Source organism: Alternaria conjuncta (genome assembly GCF_024043145.1).
Source record: "Alternaria conjuncta strain BMP 0040 chromosome Unknown scaffold_12, whole genome shotgun sequence".
Lineage (NCBI taxonomy): Eukaryota > Fungi > Ascomycota > Dothideomycetes > Pleosporales > Pleosporaceae > Alternaria > Alternaria conjuncta.
The window spans coordinates 135,797-150,482 of NW_026250101.1; the positions used below are offsets into that span (position 1 = coordinate 135,797).

Below are 14,686 nucleotides of genomic sequence, written 5' to 3' on the forward strand. Positions count from 1 at the left end.
GACGGCGCCACTCACTTGGCCTGCACTCACCACATCATCCAGAAGTGACAGCTCATCGTCGAGTCACATCAATCGTCACGTCTATTACCTGGCGTCGATGCATCACTCACGTCGATATCGCATGAGTTTCCGCATTGACTGGAATGCGAGCAGACTGGACTGGAAAGAGCGACGCAGGTTCAACGTACCCGGCACATGCCAAACTTCATTTCTTTTACCACCTTTACTTTTGCCATCTTATACCCTGCATATCATCACATGTGCCTTAGTCCGAATTATTTGGAAGAAATTATGAAAAGGATATATTCAGAAAACATTAAAGCCCCGATGCATTTTGAAAGACCACCTACACCCCAAAACTAGAATACATAAGAAGTGAACAACAACCCCACCAAACACATCTACCGGCAGTCACCAAACCCAGGCTGGCATCCAAACATCTTCATGCAGGACAGCAGGCTGTTTCCGCAAATGCCAGCGGGGCTGCAGCAGTTACCATAAGCAGAGCCCTTGCACGTCTGCTGGGTGCGCGCACCGCACAGGCGGTTCTTGCTGACCTTGAGGCCCGCGGGGGAGGAAGTAGCGGCCGCAGCAGTGGAAGTGCGTGTGCTGGTGGTAGTCGCGCGAGTGCTGGTACTGGTGCTCGTGGTGACGGGACGGGTAGATGTGGATACGGTAGTAGGTGCGGCGGTCGAAGGAGCCGCCGTGGAAGGAGCAGCGCTCGAAGGTACCGGGGACCCAGAAGAACCAGCGCAGTTTCCAAAGAGCGCGTTGCAGCCCGTTCCACAGTAGTCAGTCGTCTTACCGCAGAAGCCGTACTGAGAGCAGCACTCGCCGTCTGCGAAGCCAACACACGTGAAGCCAGATGTACCTCCGCAGGATCCATCAGTTGTAGTGACGAGACCGCTGGGAGCAGAGGTAGGAGCCGACGCAGATGAAGAAGCACCAGTAGCGGCTGGCTGAGAAGCACTGCCACTTCCAGATGAAGGAGCAGTGCCATTGTTACCGCATTTTCCGAAACCGGCCTGGCAGCCTACTCCGCAGTGACCGTCGGTGTTTCCACAGAAGCCGTAACGAGAGCAGCATTCGCCTTGGGCGAAGCCTGCGTGGATGTCAGTTGGGGGAGATTGTATGTCCAAATCAAGAAGTCGTACCAAGGCAGGTGAAGCCAGATGTGCCTCCGCAGGTGGCATCCGTGGAAACGCCCGTAGGGGTGGCAGCAGGTGCAGCGGAGCTGACACTTCCAGATGATGTAGGACCCGCGACAGGTGGTGTGAAGACAGAGGTGGTGGCTACGCGACCGGAAGAAGCGTCTCGGTACCAGTTGGTCTGAGGCTCGCCCAAGCACTCGCCGAGAGTCACCAGCTTGTATCCCTTCGCCTGCATGGTTTGGATCATGTAGCCAGTCAGGTTCTTGGCGGTCTGCTCGTGGATGTCGTGTGCGATGGCCTGGAAAGCGTCCGTCTGGGGGTTGCTGGGGTCGATGGCCTTCTTGACGTTGTCCTTGGCATTCTGGATCTTGTCCGGGGTCACGTTGTTGTAGTCGTCGGTGTCGAGGTCGAAGTACGACACGACGTATCCTAGATCAGCGAGGTCCTTTTGGCATCCTGAGGCTGCGGTGCAAGAGGAGTATGGGGGGCGCATGTATGTGGGGAATTTGCCCATGATGTTGGCGAACGCCATCTACGAATTGATTAGTACTTCTCATGGATGATTCAGATTATTAAATCGTACCTCGTTCCTGACCATCTGGTCGTATCGCTGTTGACTGGTGATTGCGCTCAGATCTTGATGCGACCATGTGTGACTGGCAACTTGATGTCCCTCGGCGATCATGCGCTTGATGGTAGCAGCCCACGGCTTGCTTGTGTCGTCAATTGCGCCCTTGTTGATGTTGACACCGGTGACGAAGAAAGTGGCCTTTGCTCCGGCAGCTTTGAACTGATCCAACACACCCTCAGTGTAGATGTAAGGACCGTCATCGTATGTGATGGCAATCGTGTTCGGCTCAGTGCAGTCGTAGATGCCCTCTCCACCGTATGGCTGGTTGCCGAGCTTGGGACGAGCAATGTTGCGAGTGCTGCCGCCAGTAGGGAGTTTGTTGGCATCACAAGCAGGGCCGTACTGGAACTGGCAGTCGGGTGCTTCACAGTAGTCGCCTATGAAGATTAGCATTGGTCTCTCAAGTTGTACCCGAATACCTTACCTCCCTGACCACAGTAGCCCTCCACAGAGCAGCAGTAGCCCTCAGCGCAGCTTGCACCGCCGTTGTTCGGTCCGCACCGGCCATCAATACCACCTTGACGTGCCGTCAAACGTAGATTGGGCCCTGCAACGTGCGCCGCATGTCCACCAAGAATGTTCCTGCTCCTAAGTTGACCAATCTCTCGGGGTCCTAGACCGACAATCTTCGGTACAGGGAAGTCGCCGCCGCCGTGAGCAGCCACGAGGGGTGCGACCAGAGCCGCAGCGTATAGTCCAGTGTAGCGCATTATGATAACGTGTTTATCTCTCCACCTAAAATAAAACTCCTAATCGTAGGAATAAACGAGTGTAAGATCAAATAGATCGACCGATATTAAGTCCGAACAAAAGGTAAAGACGACACTGTAAAGAGTGAACAGACGCCTTTTGACCTTTTCACAAAGTGAGCAAGGAAAAAAAGATAGACCAAGAGAAAGCAACAAAGGGATGTGGGTGCGAATTCCATATAAGAGGCGAACTGAACTACCGCATGCCCAGACATTAGAAAAAGATGCCCACGACGCCCGTGGAGCGTGTAGTGTGCTTGGCTATGGGACGGGTCAGCCGCCGCGCGTGTCAGATTTGGTCGAGGCTGACACTGAGACTGCGATACAGGAGGTAGCCCGCTAGCGGAGAGTTAATAATGTAAGTCTTGACAGGGAGTGTGCTGTGTAGGAAGATGAGTAAGATGAGGTCTTTGATCAAGTCTACGACAGACACTCAAGCGCATGCGGGCTTCCACGGCTTCTGGCTTTCTCGGAATCCGGACATGATTCCAGCTCGCAACGCGCGTATGGCACAATGTCGCGAAGGAGCATGCAGGTGCTGTCTTCGCCTCGGAGGCTTTGTGGCGGTCATAAGCCAAGACATACCCCTGGGTCGTTGCCAAATCGGGCGTGTAGATCACGTTAGCGCCCGAGATTTCGCGTAGATAGATCCGTGGTCCTGGCCTTTGGGGACGGCCCAGATTCCGTCGCTCTACTCCAGACTCTTTAAATAACCCGGCGGGTTGCCTAACAAGAGACATATGGTACGTGGATGGCCTTGCTCGCACGTGTAGCTCTTTCTGAACTCTCTGTATGTAACGTGGTTCTCCACCGAATTTCCTGAGCGAATTCAGATCGACGCCGTGATGCTGACATGTGCGGCCTCGGTGCGATAATTTTCTCTGGGCACATCTGCAGCGGTCAATACTTCGGCGCCGTTGTCTCGAAACACGGTGTTGGGTTCGGATGAACTGATGCAGAGTTCCCGCGGTTTACCCAGCACTACTGATCAGTAACTGAGTTGCCACAGCTTCCCAAGAATGTCTGGCGAAAAGGCAAAAAGCATAGGCGTGCAGCTTTAGGCGCGGGGCCAACGGTTTGTTTCTTGAACTCTGTCGCGACCTGAACTCTGTCGTATTTACCGTATTGCGCGGCGATAAAGGTGATTACCTAGCGATGTTGCGCAAGGCAATCCATGGGCAGCTCTGATGTCATTACGCAATAACGAAACGATAGCCGAGAATGTCAGGTGCAGCTGAACCACACTCGCACTCTCATCTTGTGGAGATGATGTGACTTCCTTCCTTCGCTTCCAGACTATCGACAAAAGCCATTGTTCTCGTTAAGCTTCGGGGCTGCCGTGACACTGTGCTCAACAGCACGGACGTTGACACAGATAGCCTCGCGTGTTCACGTTACCTACGCCTTCCTCCACGTTTCGTACCCGTCAATATCCCGCGGAGAGCGCGTTTTTCTGCGTCTTCAACGATTGGTCGCTACAGCACGTCGTCTGGTAGTTCTATTGGAGCTTGGGTTACTACAGACGCACTCCAGAACAAATTCCCAAGGACCACGTAATCTTGCTCAGGGTTAGGGTCTTGGTTGGACACGGTCTCGACAGACACGCAACGCCATCTCGAAGATGTAACCCAGTCCGATACCCAAGTTCGATATCAAGATACACCATGAACGTAAATCGGACGATACCCCGCGACAGACTACCCCGCGAAGACTCACTTTCCCCGGATCCGCAGCAGTCTCGTCATGTCGTTCGAGCGGCTCGTTCGGTATTGATGAACAATAGTGATCAGGACGCGACAACATGCCAACGCACCAAGACCACGGCGCAGTCTTACATTCTCAACAACACATGACTTGAAAGATCGACGCCTGGAAGGAATACTTGGCAAGCCCATTGACATCGGCCCAATGCGATCACTTCTACGACGGAGCAATCTCGACTCTCAACGCTCCGCCAGCTGAGATCAGGGGTGACTGCAATTCGTATCGCATTCCGCCAAAATTTCATCAATACTGAGGTATACATTGTCCTAAGAAGAACTCATTTGCTCACGTTTAATAGTGCGTATGCAGCAAGATAAAATGTGACACGATATTCAGCCACTCCTGTTGCCACTTTGCTCGCATTTTGCACCTCTGATCGAGCAATCCACAGGTAATTATCGAACTCGTCGTCTGATGGTGTCTCCGATGAAACATAATAGCATAATGCTGTGCTCGCATTACGAGCAATAGTATTCACGGATTCCACAAGTAAAACACTCCATTCTCGACCACCTCCACTATGGCACGAGCAGTATGGCCTCTCTGCATCGCTGTTCGTCGTTTCCGGTCGATTACATTGATGCGGTCATCGACCGCGCGTGGCATCCACTCGTTCGGAGCCGGCTTCGTTCAGGTGCTGCAAGATCTCGTGCTTATATCTGAAATGGTTACAAACTAGGAATCCGATCTTTTCATCAAGACATAGGACAGGGAATAGATGCTGCCGACTGGTTGATTCCGAAAGCTTTAGTCGTCTACCGAGTGGATCTACCACCAACAATAGCAAGGTCGCGATGGCGTTACAGTGATGATTGGAAACGCTATTCGAGTTACAGAAGTTTTGATGATCACGACTGATCCATCACAGGCTCTGTCTACTACTACTACTGCCGCAAACGCCGATAAGGCCAGATTCCTCGTTCAATACCTGGATACTGCCCTGTTACCTGGTTTTTCCACAAGTACAAACCGTCGCAGGATCGTTATCAAGGGCAACTTACCACCCGGGCGTGGCCAAAGCAGTCGAGTGGACGCGAGTAGCGCCGTAGCTGATAGGTATCGGCGCGAAGACTTGAGGGGTACCTAGGTATACATGGGTCAGGGCCTTTGGCGGATCACTACAGTAAAGCTCACGAAAGCAAACATGCAAGGCCTTTGCAATCGTACACTACTAAAGAGTAAGCACTGCTGTCATCTAACATACATCTTCGCAAGGGACAGCCGTGCCGAAACTGGAAAGTCAACCAGCGCAACAGAGCTACCACGTGCTACACCGCTAGTCCAGCTATCACGCACATACCGCGACGTCCTTTCCCCCCTTGCCCCACCTAGTGTCAAGTTTTGCCTCCTTTCGCTGTCGTTTTGCTGTCTTTTCGCCACCCTGCCCCATCTGCCTTTACCTTTACCTTTACCTAGGTATTCACAGCCAGCCGCTCCGCGATCGGAAGCAGCACGAACTTATGTTGTTACTACACCTGACGATCAGAACACTGTTACCACAAAGTCACGATTAGTACATACGCAGAAATTGCCTGCGCAGTCCAGACATTACCTAAAATCATGTACCCAAGATCTTACATTGTGAGATTCCTACGACTGAGCTTTTTTAGTGCGAAAGTATCATACTGCATTGGGTGTCATCCAAATGCGCCACGTCTGTAGCCAATATCCACGGATACATGATGTGATGAGCGACGGTGCGCAGCTTCTTCCGGGCACTATCACCATGATCTGCAGCTACTTTGGTACCACACGATCGTGAAGGGAGCATTAAGACCACATCCAAGATGATTGATATTCGCACATATTACAGCAGGCCCGAGGCCAACCATTAGCATTCGCTCAAAATCATCAACGGCAGCATTGAAGTCATACCCAGCCCCCGGGAACCTGGACTGAACAAACAAGACAAGGCTAGATATATACACCATCGGGGGAACATACACATATGTGAAGAAACTGATAAGACTAGCAGACCTCATATATGTAAGTGGACGTGGTGGCTATCTTGCGAGTGCCCGCACGTGATAGCGCGGACTCCACCGCCACGTGCCGGGCTGCACCGCGATACCGGAGCTCTCTCACCTGCAACCTGCAACAGCATCAAGCAGCGCATACAAATACAATAACTCTCGCACATCTCCTCCATCACTCCTTCAACCCACTACTTCCAACTTCTTCTTCTGCACCACCCGGGCATCATCTGCACAAGCTCTGACTACCTAGGTAGTATTGCAAGACCACTGCCCAAGTGAAACCACTTCAGCAACCTAAAACACCAGACAATTCCTATCACAAGCGGTGACGATCTCCCCAGACGCCGCCATGGCCGGAAATGGCGCGCAAGTCAGCGCGCCATTTCCAACGCCGACAATAAGCTCACCACATTCCATTGATGATCACGCGCCTTCCACACCCAAGCATGGATGTTGAGAACGGCACTGTTTGTAGAGAGCTTTGAAGCTGTCTTACACGACATGCAGTTCACGACAAAACAGGCCCACAAAGCCTACCGCGCCTGCTCCCCTTGGAGTAGCGCAAGCGACAGCCCTTACACCATCCGGACCTTACCCCACACCTGAGAACGCGGATAGAGGAAACAAGAAGCATGAAGCAGAGGTAAGTTTTGGCGCAATACCCGTAAACATATACTGACTTCGTAGGTGAAACGCGGAATCGATATCAAGTACCCAGTCGCCATGCAGGCATACGATCCCCACGACATGTTCTTTGCGAAATCTTCCATCAAGTCCTGGACAAAAGAAGAGTCGGCGAAAGAATATGACAGGCTGACAGGAGCGTATATGGCTTTGAGACATGAACACATCTCCATCCTTGTCGATCAAGACAGCAAGGAGAAGAACGCACGCCGCCAAGTAGTCGACTCGCGCCAATCCCTCGCCAATGGAGCGCAGATGCTATTGTGAAATTCTGAAGCGGCGTTCGAAGCTTCGAGGGCGATCGCAGGAAGGGTTTGTCAACCATCGATCTGGACTGACCCGCAGACACAGACACAGTACACCGGGAAAGCACCAGGATCATTCACACCACAAGAGGCACAGCATATCCTCAATCTGCACAAGGACGACTGTATCAAAGACTTGAAAGGCGCCACACTGGCGGCTACCGGCGCGAACCTCGAAGAATTCGGCATCGACGAGACCATCGTTACGCAGGCGTACGATCTACCTGGCGATAGATCGTGGTTTGAGAAGATCAGTGACCACTGGAGGGACGCTGCCAGAGATGTACTGGTGGACAGCAGCATGACTCTCACCATTATTGAGGAAACCCCACCCCGGCGCCAAATGAGCTTCCTGCCGGCGCGTACGAAAGGCCGTAGTACCCTGCCGACATCACTCTTAGCTTCTCGGTCTGCCGACGTATAAAAGCAACTTGCCTACGACTCTTTCTTCCTTCTTACACACTCACCTTCTCAAAACGAGGATTTTCCAAAAAGAAGAAAAATTGAAAACATGTGGCGCGGTCTCCAGACCTTGGTCTTGTGTCAAAAGATCAAGAAACCGAAACCATGTGTGCTCGTCTACCCTCACTCTGGGACGTCCCCGTATCATTTCCAAACGACGCATCGAATGCCATGTTCGATCTACTCATGGCGCGCGAGAACCCTCTCGATGCGGCGCAATCTGGCTTCCGTTGACCGATCCGAAGCGCGAATCTTTGACCGAACCGGCGCACGATCAGGTCATTTCGGCGCCTAAAGATGAGAAGAAAAAAGGAAAACTGGGTCCCGAAGTTGCCGAGACAGAGCTGAAGAGAATGATCGAAAGGGCCGACACGTATTGGGTATTGGACGTCACAACTGAGGATATCCAACGCACAGTGAGTAATCCCTAATTCATAACACGAGCATGTATACTGACCTTGATCTTTTAGCTAAGCTTCGCTACCGGCCGCTCCCATTTCACACAATACAACGTCATCTATCCGTCGGATGCGAAACCACTAGATGATGATCACTCCGTCACCGCCTGGATTTGTACAGCTGACCACGCTTGCCAATCTCGTCCCCTACATGGTTATGGCTACCCGACGTGCATTCTTTGCCGGAAAAACACAAAAAGGCTGGCCACAGATTGCTTTATCCCAAAATCGAGCGTCATCATGAACATGGCCGTGAACAGTACAATCAAAGAGGAGGGCGACGTCTACAAGCAGGACAAGAACAAAGAGGGTGAGTGGACAGATGGCGTCAAAGTTGGGTTGAATGTCGCCAAATATGTCAAGGACTTCGTCGGCTTGACCTCAGCATGGATGCCAGGCGAGGTCTACACGCGCGAATACAGGAAGATACCCTTTCTTGTCGCCATGGCAGCCAAGACCGCAGATCTAGCTTAATGATGATAAAAATACAATCCGCAGGCTGCTACATCGACGTTATATTGGAAATCCTTGCAATTGTGGAACCCGCGTGCTGACTACATCAACTCCCATCATCGATAAAAACACTTCAATAGAGCACTATATTGACTACATGTAACTCTGACGACGATGAGTTCACTATCCTAAGACTAGTGTGCCAACTACACATGTGTGGACGGAAGAGCCGCGTTGCTCCGTTCATGGCTGACGACCTCCTAGCTACTTCAGCAAGAAACCTCTAGCGATTGATGATGTAATGAAGGTAGCAATGCTACCTGGGGACCCCCTGATATGACTGGCTTCTTCTATTCTTCGCACGGACGACGTCTGGCTCGAGATTGAGTTCATCGCTTCGAACCAAGCGGTGTTCCTGGCAGCTAACCGCCACTCGACCATCACGTCTGGGGAGCCGATGAAGTCTACTGCGCTGAATTCTCGCCTGCGCGAGGTATGCATCGACTTAGGCTTTCCACAACGCAATACAATGTATTGCTTTCGTCGAACACGTATCATCGAAACCAAACATGAACACGGAGAGGCGGCGGCGCGGGCAATTGCAGCACATGCCGACGACTCGAACGCCCACGAATACTACGATGCGGTCGGCGTCGGTGACATCGATATTCAGTCCTACATACTAGGCAGAGAGAGGGTGAGTCAAGGCTTTGCGCTGCGAAAGCATCTAGGTATACTGACTTCAGATTTGCAGATGAGTCGGCGAGAAGCAAGAAAGATGTTTGAGCAGGCAGCTCAGACAGGATACGTACAGCACGAGAACTACGAGATCACGCTTCGCGCTGAGGTCGAAGAGCGGTTTCGCGAACGCGAGCGAGCAGACTCCAAGTTAGTCGAGATAGTCCAATCCTTCAAGACAACGATCGACGACATGCGCGAGTTTCTGATACGGAAACAGCGGCGATGATACACCCAGATCGTGAGGCTATACCGGCAGTGTCACTGGCGCTTACAAGGTTATGTTGAGGGATGGAGACTCTGCAGCTGGAGTTGTCCTCAAGAGGCTTGAGGCTGTCTTCTACAAGCGAAGGCTGGTACTGAACAAGATCCACAAAAGTAAACGGAACACTATACTAGAAGATCTTACCGAAGAGATGCGATCTTTGCTGAACACTTCCACCAAATCAACAACTACAGGACTGACCGCCGGTTAAGGTGTTGCACCAAAATCGATCCGTAAAGAGGCTAAAGATGCCCAAACCGAGCTTGAGGGTCTCTACATTGAGCGCTTGAGCGCTATTGAGGCCTTGAAGCGGCGCAACGAACAGGATGAGACAACCGAACAGGATGTTGACCAGGAAGAGGGTCTGGACGCCGATTCACTCGAGGAAAATGACGGCAAGCAACACCCACGGGGTGAGCCGTTGCATCGGCGAGGTTTACCATAAGAGGACATTCGGGTGAACATTGCTGATGGGGTTGAGGAATGCGATGCGGCTACAAAAGAAGAACGTGCAGCATTCCTTCGGGCCATCAGTGCGCATACAAGTCCGACCATCTCTGGGTTGAAGTGTTGGCTCTGCCAGTTTGATCAAACGATTTCGCAGGCCGCCAAAGACAAGAAAGGGAACCGTGCGCAACTCGAGAAACTCATGAAGGGAAAGGTACACACGCGCCGTGAAGAGCTTATGAGGGCGTTCAACGAGTTGAAGATTGTCGGATGCACAGGTAGCGCGTCATGTCCCCTGTGCCTAGACTGGTCGTACACGACTGCAGCCAAGTCGCTGATTCACCTTGAGCGTCATCACCGCGAGGAGCTTTGGTTGAAGGAGGAGGGTGGGAGGAGGAGGTAGAGAACGATGGCGATAAAGATTCTGACTTTGAGAACTTGTGAGAGTGTTCTAGTCAGTAGTATGTCGAATGAAGATCGTATGGTCACAAGATACAATATGTTATCTGCGAATGCGACGGCCCTACTGCTCGGTCAAATCATCAGAACGAGCGCAGTACATTTACGATATCGCTTACCATATTCTGCCACCTGCTGCTGTCTTCTCTCTCTTCATCCACATTGACACAGTTCGCATATTCCTGTGCTGAAGTTACCACGTTCGGCGCCCCGATTTGTCTGTATAACCAAGGTTTCGTGCTGATCTGCGATTTCCTTCCATGTTCTGCCTGGCTGCTGCTCCACTTCGCGCTGAAATCATTCAGCCGGGCGCGTTCGTATACTCGCGCAGTAAGTATATCTCTTAACATATACATCTTCTCAATCTGTAGATTGTCTGTGTATTCAAGGTCTGCAAGGTATAGCGCTGGGACAAAACACCGCGGCCGTCGACAAATGGATTGATGTTGAATCACTGTTCTACTTGTTCCGGAGGCAACGAGAAACATAAATTCCTACTTCGAAGCTAGACTAAGTCGTAATCTGCGTTATTAGCCTCTCGGAATTGCTTGTGTTCATTTTTCATGAACTCGTGCGCAAGTCTTCTCCGCATTGGAATAACTAAGCATAGCGCGCTTCCTATGTTATGAAGATGGAGCGTAGAGATGTGTCTTTTAGTCAGTCTTTTCACAAACGCGTAGTATACATTCTCCGTGCGAAAGTAGAACAACGTAGCGCGTATGCTATTGCAAAGCAAGATCGCATGCGCAAGCATAGTTATACGCCCTGGAACATGTCTGGGAAGACATAGGCAACAGACATCCTTCGCACTAAAGCCTGCGGTATGGCGCGCTGATTGGTATGAAGACACTTAGCACGGTCTCTTCGTCGCCTGTCTTTATCATGACTAGGCGTTAGGCTGAATTTTAAGTATCGGCGCTGCTACTATACTACAAAACACTCTCTAGCTTTTTGTACACTACCGTACCTTTACCTTCTTACTGTTAGACGTGTTCTAGTATTAGAAGGAGTTGCCACATATGACACGAACGGCAATCGTTTCGCGCCGGTTGGCTAGACCTAGCACTATAGTCTACTTACAGATGTGAGCTCTACTCGCATTGCACGACTGTTTTTTAGAGTCTCTTAAGTGCGGCTTACTTCTATGCTATCACAGACATGCATGCCTAGCAGGGAGACTGCTGCAGTTAACTCTTTCGCTACTCAAGAGTCTTCGAGCGCATAGCCCAACACTTCTTGCCAAAGCTGTTTAAGGTAGTCTTCTACTTTACATTATTTCCTGCTATTAAGCATATAGTGACGGTAGTCAGATTCTTTAACGCTGCTTACATCCCCCACAAGACATGTTGATACCATTTTTACACTCTCCAGAATCACACTGCTTAGAATCACTTTGCCTTTACTTGGACAGAACTCCGTACGATCTGCCGTAGAAGCATTCGCGGTATCAACCCTAGAGAAACCAGCACGACAGAAGACCATATATACTCCAACACTCGTAGTACAATTCAATCCGTAAAAGTCTCGGTACTGTGCATGCTTCAACTCTAAACATGCCACTTAGTTTGTACACTAGGCACTAGTATGTATACGCCTGCCTCCGCAGTCCCATCACAATCACGAGCAGCAAGATCATTGTAGTCGTTAGATGCAACTTCTTACGATCTTTTCGACGATACCTACCCACTTGCTCATATGTTCCATAGTTAACGCAACATCTTATCCATCCTTCAAGATCTCATCTCGATTTATCAAAGAGTATTGCGGACTTCTGCGTAATTTACATGCACGAGGTCAAGTTCTTTCATGAAGAAGTCGCAATGCTTGCCTCGTTGGAAGTGAACTGCGGGACTGCCATGTCCTCTGCGAATAAGAATTGTGGACACGTAGGCTTCTTAATCATGAACAGATACGCAATGAAGCCTTTCTTGAATCGGAATAGAAGGGCATTTACCTTGGAAGTGGGGCTTGTTCGTGAATACCCCTTCGCGATGTCTGACACTATTCCACAATCTTACTAGACCTCCCAACCTACCAACACGAATCCAACAACCTGCTCTGTACCTCGATTGCCTTGAATTATGTACGAACCTATTTTCAAATCCTCCATCAACAAGCAGCTCCTCGAGTTGCGTCAACAGCCCCAAGTGCAAAATCGGGCGATTGGTTTAGTGGTATAATACTCCCTTAGCATGGGAGTGGTCCAGGGTTCGATTCCCTGATCGTCCATCCTTTTGCTCACGTCGCTGCATGAGCAACTTTTTTTTGTTCTCGTTGTGGTGCTGATGTGGGTGGTGGAGAGATGGGAGGTTTTTTTTCGGTCTTGGGCGGAAGTGGGGACGTCACGACACCACCTAATTTTTTGCGCGGGTCTAGAACATCGAAATATCTTTCCGAGATCTCAGGGTCTACCTCAGGAACATGAAGATGATTTTGCGAACGCTGCTTGACGCACTGTTGCGTGCGCGAGTCTGTTCAATGCGCACACGGATGGTCTCGGAGGTCAGCACGAGAATACCTCCAAACACAGCACATTCCGATCACTCCTTTGTATCTGCGGTGTTGAATATTCATCTCTCTGACCACCTGTTCGTGCCTCGGCATCAATATTACATGCAGCCACGTGTGCGATCGTTCGGTTACTCAATCTTTCCACGCCAGGTTAGCTGCATATGCATCCCGAGATCTGCACGAGGCCTGTCAAGCGATGCTTCCCCTTCCAATGACGTCGAAGCCGACTTAGGTACCATGAACAGCAGTTCCAATCACGCGCATATCTGCAATGTGCGTGAAGTCAAAGCCTTATTGTTCCGGACCCCCACAGGAACACAAACCACAGCGACGCCGTCCCTGATTTTGCGCAAACACCAGACCCACCTTGAAGGCAAGAATGAACGGTGAAGCTAGACCGTATTTCGCTTAGACTAGCGGCAAGCACAACCCAGCCCGAACAGATATTTTCAGCAGTCGACTTTGTGCCCCTCGCTCTCTCTCTCCAACGATCCAACCCCTCAGCTTCCGATAATCAAACAATTGGTGGTGTTCGACTTTTGAACGACTATTTCAATACCTTTTTAGAAGACAATCATCTTCTAACGTCACTCCCTTACCCTTTCGATACTCCGGTAAGAACAAAGCCCAACATCATGGCATGGCGCGTGCGGACTACAGCTAACACTCACCAGTCTTCCAACTCTACAAAATGGATTACCAAGCACCTGCTCCCGCTGCCGGTGGCCGTGGCTGCTACAACTGTAAGTTGATTCTATACCCACGATGCGGTGACACGGTCCGAATGCGGCCCCGCTTTGAATATCAGATCGCGAGAGCGTCACGCCTCAGGGTCCAGCGACAGGTCCAGATCGGTATTCAAGCGCGGAGACGACCATTCCTGACTCAGAACTGCATCTCTGAACACGCGCTGACCATGTCCAGGCGGAGACTCCTCTCACCGCGCTGCCGAGTGCCCCACCAAGGGTACCCCAACCTGCTACAACTGCGGCGAGAAGGGCCACGTGAGCCGCGAGTGCACTTCTCCCCAGGCTGAGAAGACCTGCTACCGCTGCGGTGGCACCGGCCACATCTCGCGCGAGTGCACCAAGGACGGCGGTGCCCAGATGGGTGGCCGTGGCGCCCCCAGCCAAGAGTGCTACAAGTGCGGCCAGGTCGGTCACATTGCCCGCAACTGCTCCCAGGGCGGTGGCTACGGCGGTGCTGCTGGCGGCTACGGCGGCGGTCGTGGAGGCTACGGCGGTGGTGCCGGTGGCTACGGAGGTGCTCGCCAAACCACGTGTTATTCGTGCGGTGGTTTCGGTCACATGAGCCGTGACTGCACCCAGGGACAGAAGTGCTACAACTGTAAGTACACGGCGATGAACTTGGAAGAGCATGACTAACCTTTTGTAGGCGGCGAGGTTGGCCATCTGTCGCGCGACTGCCCCCAGGAGACTTCATCTGAGCGCGTGTGCTACCGCTGCAAGCAGCCCGGCCACGTCCAGAGCGCCTGCCCCCAGTAGGGTGTTCCAGATGCCGTCGATGTTTTGATCTGGAACGAGTTTCGAACTTCCAAGTCGCTCTGATAGCATGAGCGACGTTGGAGATTGCGCCCACGATGTGACGAATCATCGACATGCTTACGATTTCT

At 51.5% G+C, this 14,686-nt stretch overlaps 4 protein-coding genes and 1 non-coding gene across 5 annotated transcripts; 4 read left to right on the plus strand and 1 right to left on the minus strand.

The window, feature by feature from the left end:
* Positions 1-401: 401 nt before the first annotated feature.
* Positions 402-2,492, minus strand: J4E85_008001 (uncharacterized protein; the record flags this gene model as incomplete). The annotated part of the gene is made up of 4 exons (XM_051472231.1): positions 402-1,102; positions 1,155-1,683; positions 1,735-2,159; positions 2,207-2,492. The coding sequence occupies 4 exons, from the start codon at positions 2,490-2,492 to the stop codon at positions 402-404; spliced, it is 1,941 nt and encodes a 646-aa protein (XP_051323696.1).
* A 4,225-nt stretch (positions 2,493-6,717) lies between these two features.
* Positions 6,718-8,654, plus strand: J4E85_008002 (uncharacterized protein; the record flags this gene model as incomplete). The annotated part of the gene is made up of 7 exons (XM_051472232.1): positions 6,718-6,738; positions 6,804-6,914; positions 6,959-7,174; positions 7,307-7,543; positions 8,001-8,138; positions 8,193-8,295; positions 8,392-8,654. The coding sequence occupies 7 exons, from the start codon at positions 6,718-6,720 to the stop codon at positions 8,652-8,654; spliced, it is 1,089 nt and encodes a 362-aa protein (XP_051323697.1).
* Positions 8,655-9,162: 508 nt separating this feature from the next.
* On the plus strand, positions 9,163-9,600 carry J4E85_008003 (uncharacterized protein; the record flags this gene model as incomplete). Its single annotated transcript, XM_051472233.1, has 2 exons — positions 9,163-9,330; positions 9,388-9,600. The coding sequence occupies 2 exons, from the start codon at positions 9,163-9,165 to the stop codon at positions 9,598-9,600; spliced, it is 381 nt and encodes a 126-aa protein (XP_051323698.1).
* A 3,099-nt stretch (positions 9,601-12,699) lies between these two features.
* Positions 12,700-12,771, plus strand: J4E85_008004. Its single transcript has one exon. It is a non-coding gene; the product is annotated as a tRNA-Ala (tRNA).
* A 973-nt stretch (positions 12,772-13,744) lies between these two features.
* On the plus strand, positions 13,745-14,558 carry J4E85_008005 (uncharacterized protein; the record flags this gene model as incomplete). Its single annotated transcript, XM_051472234.1, has 3 exons — positions 13,745-13,796; positions 13,978-14,400; positions 14,449-14,558. The coding sequence occupies 3 exons, from the start codon at positions 13,745-13,747 to the stop codon at positions 14,556-14,558; spliced, it is 585 nt and encodes a 194-aa protein (XP_051323699.1).
* Positions 14,559-14,686: the final 128 nt, after the last annotated feature.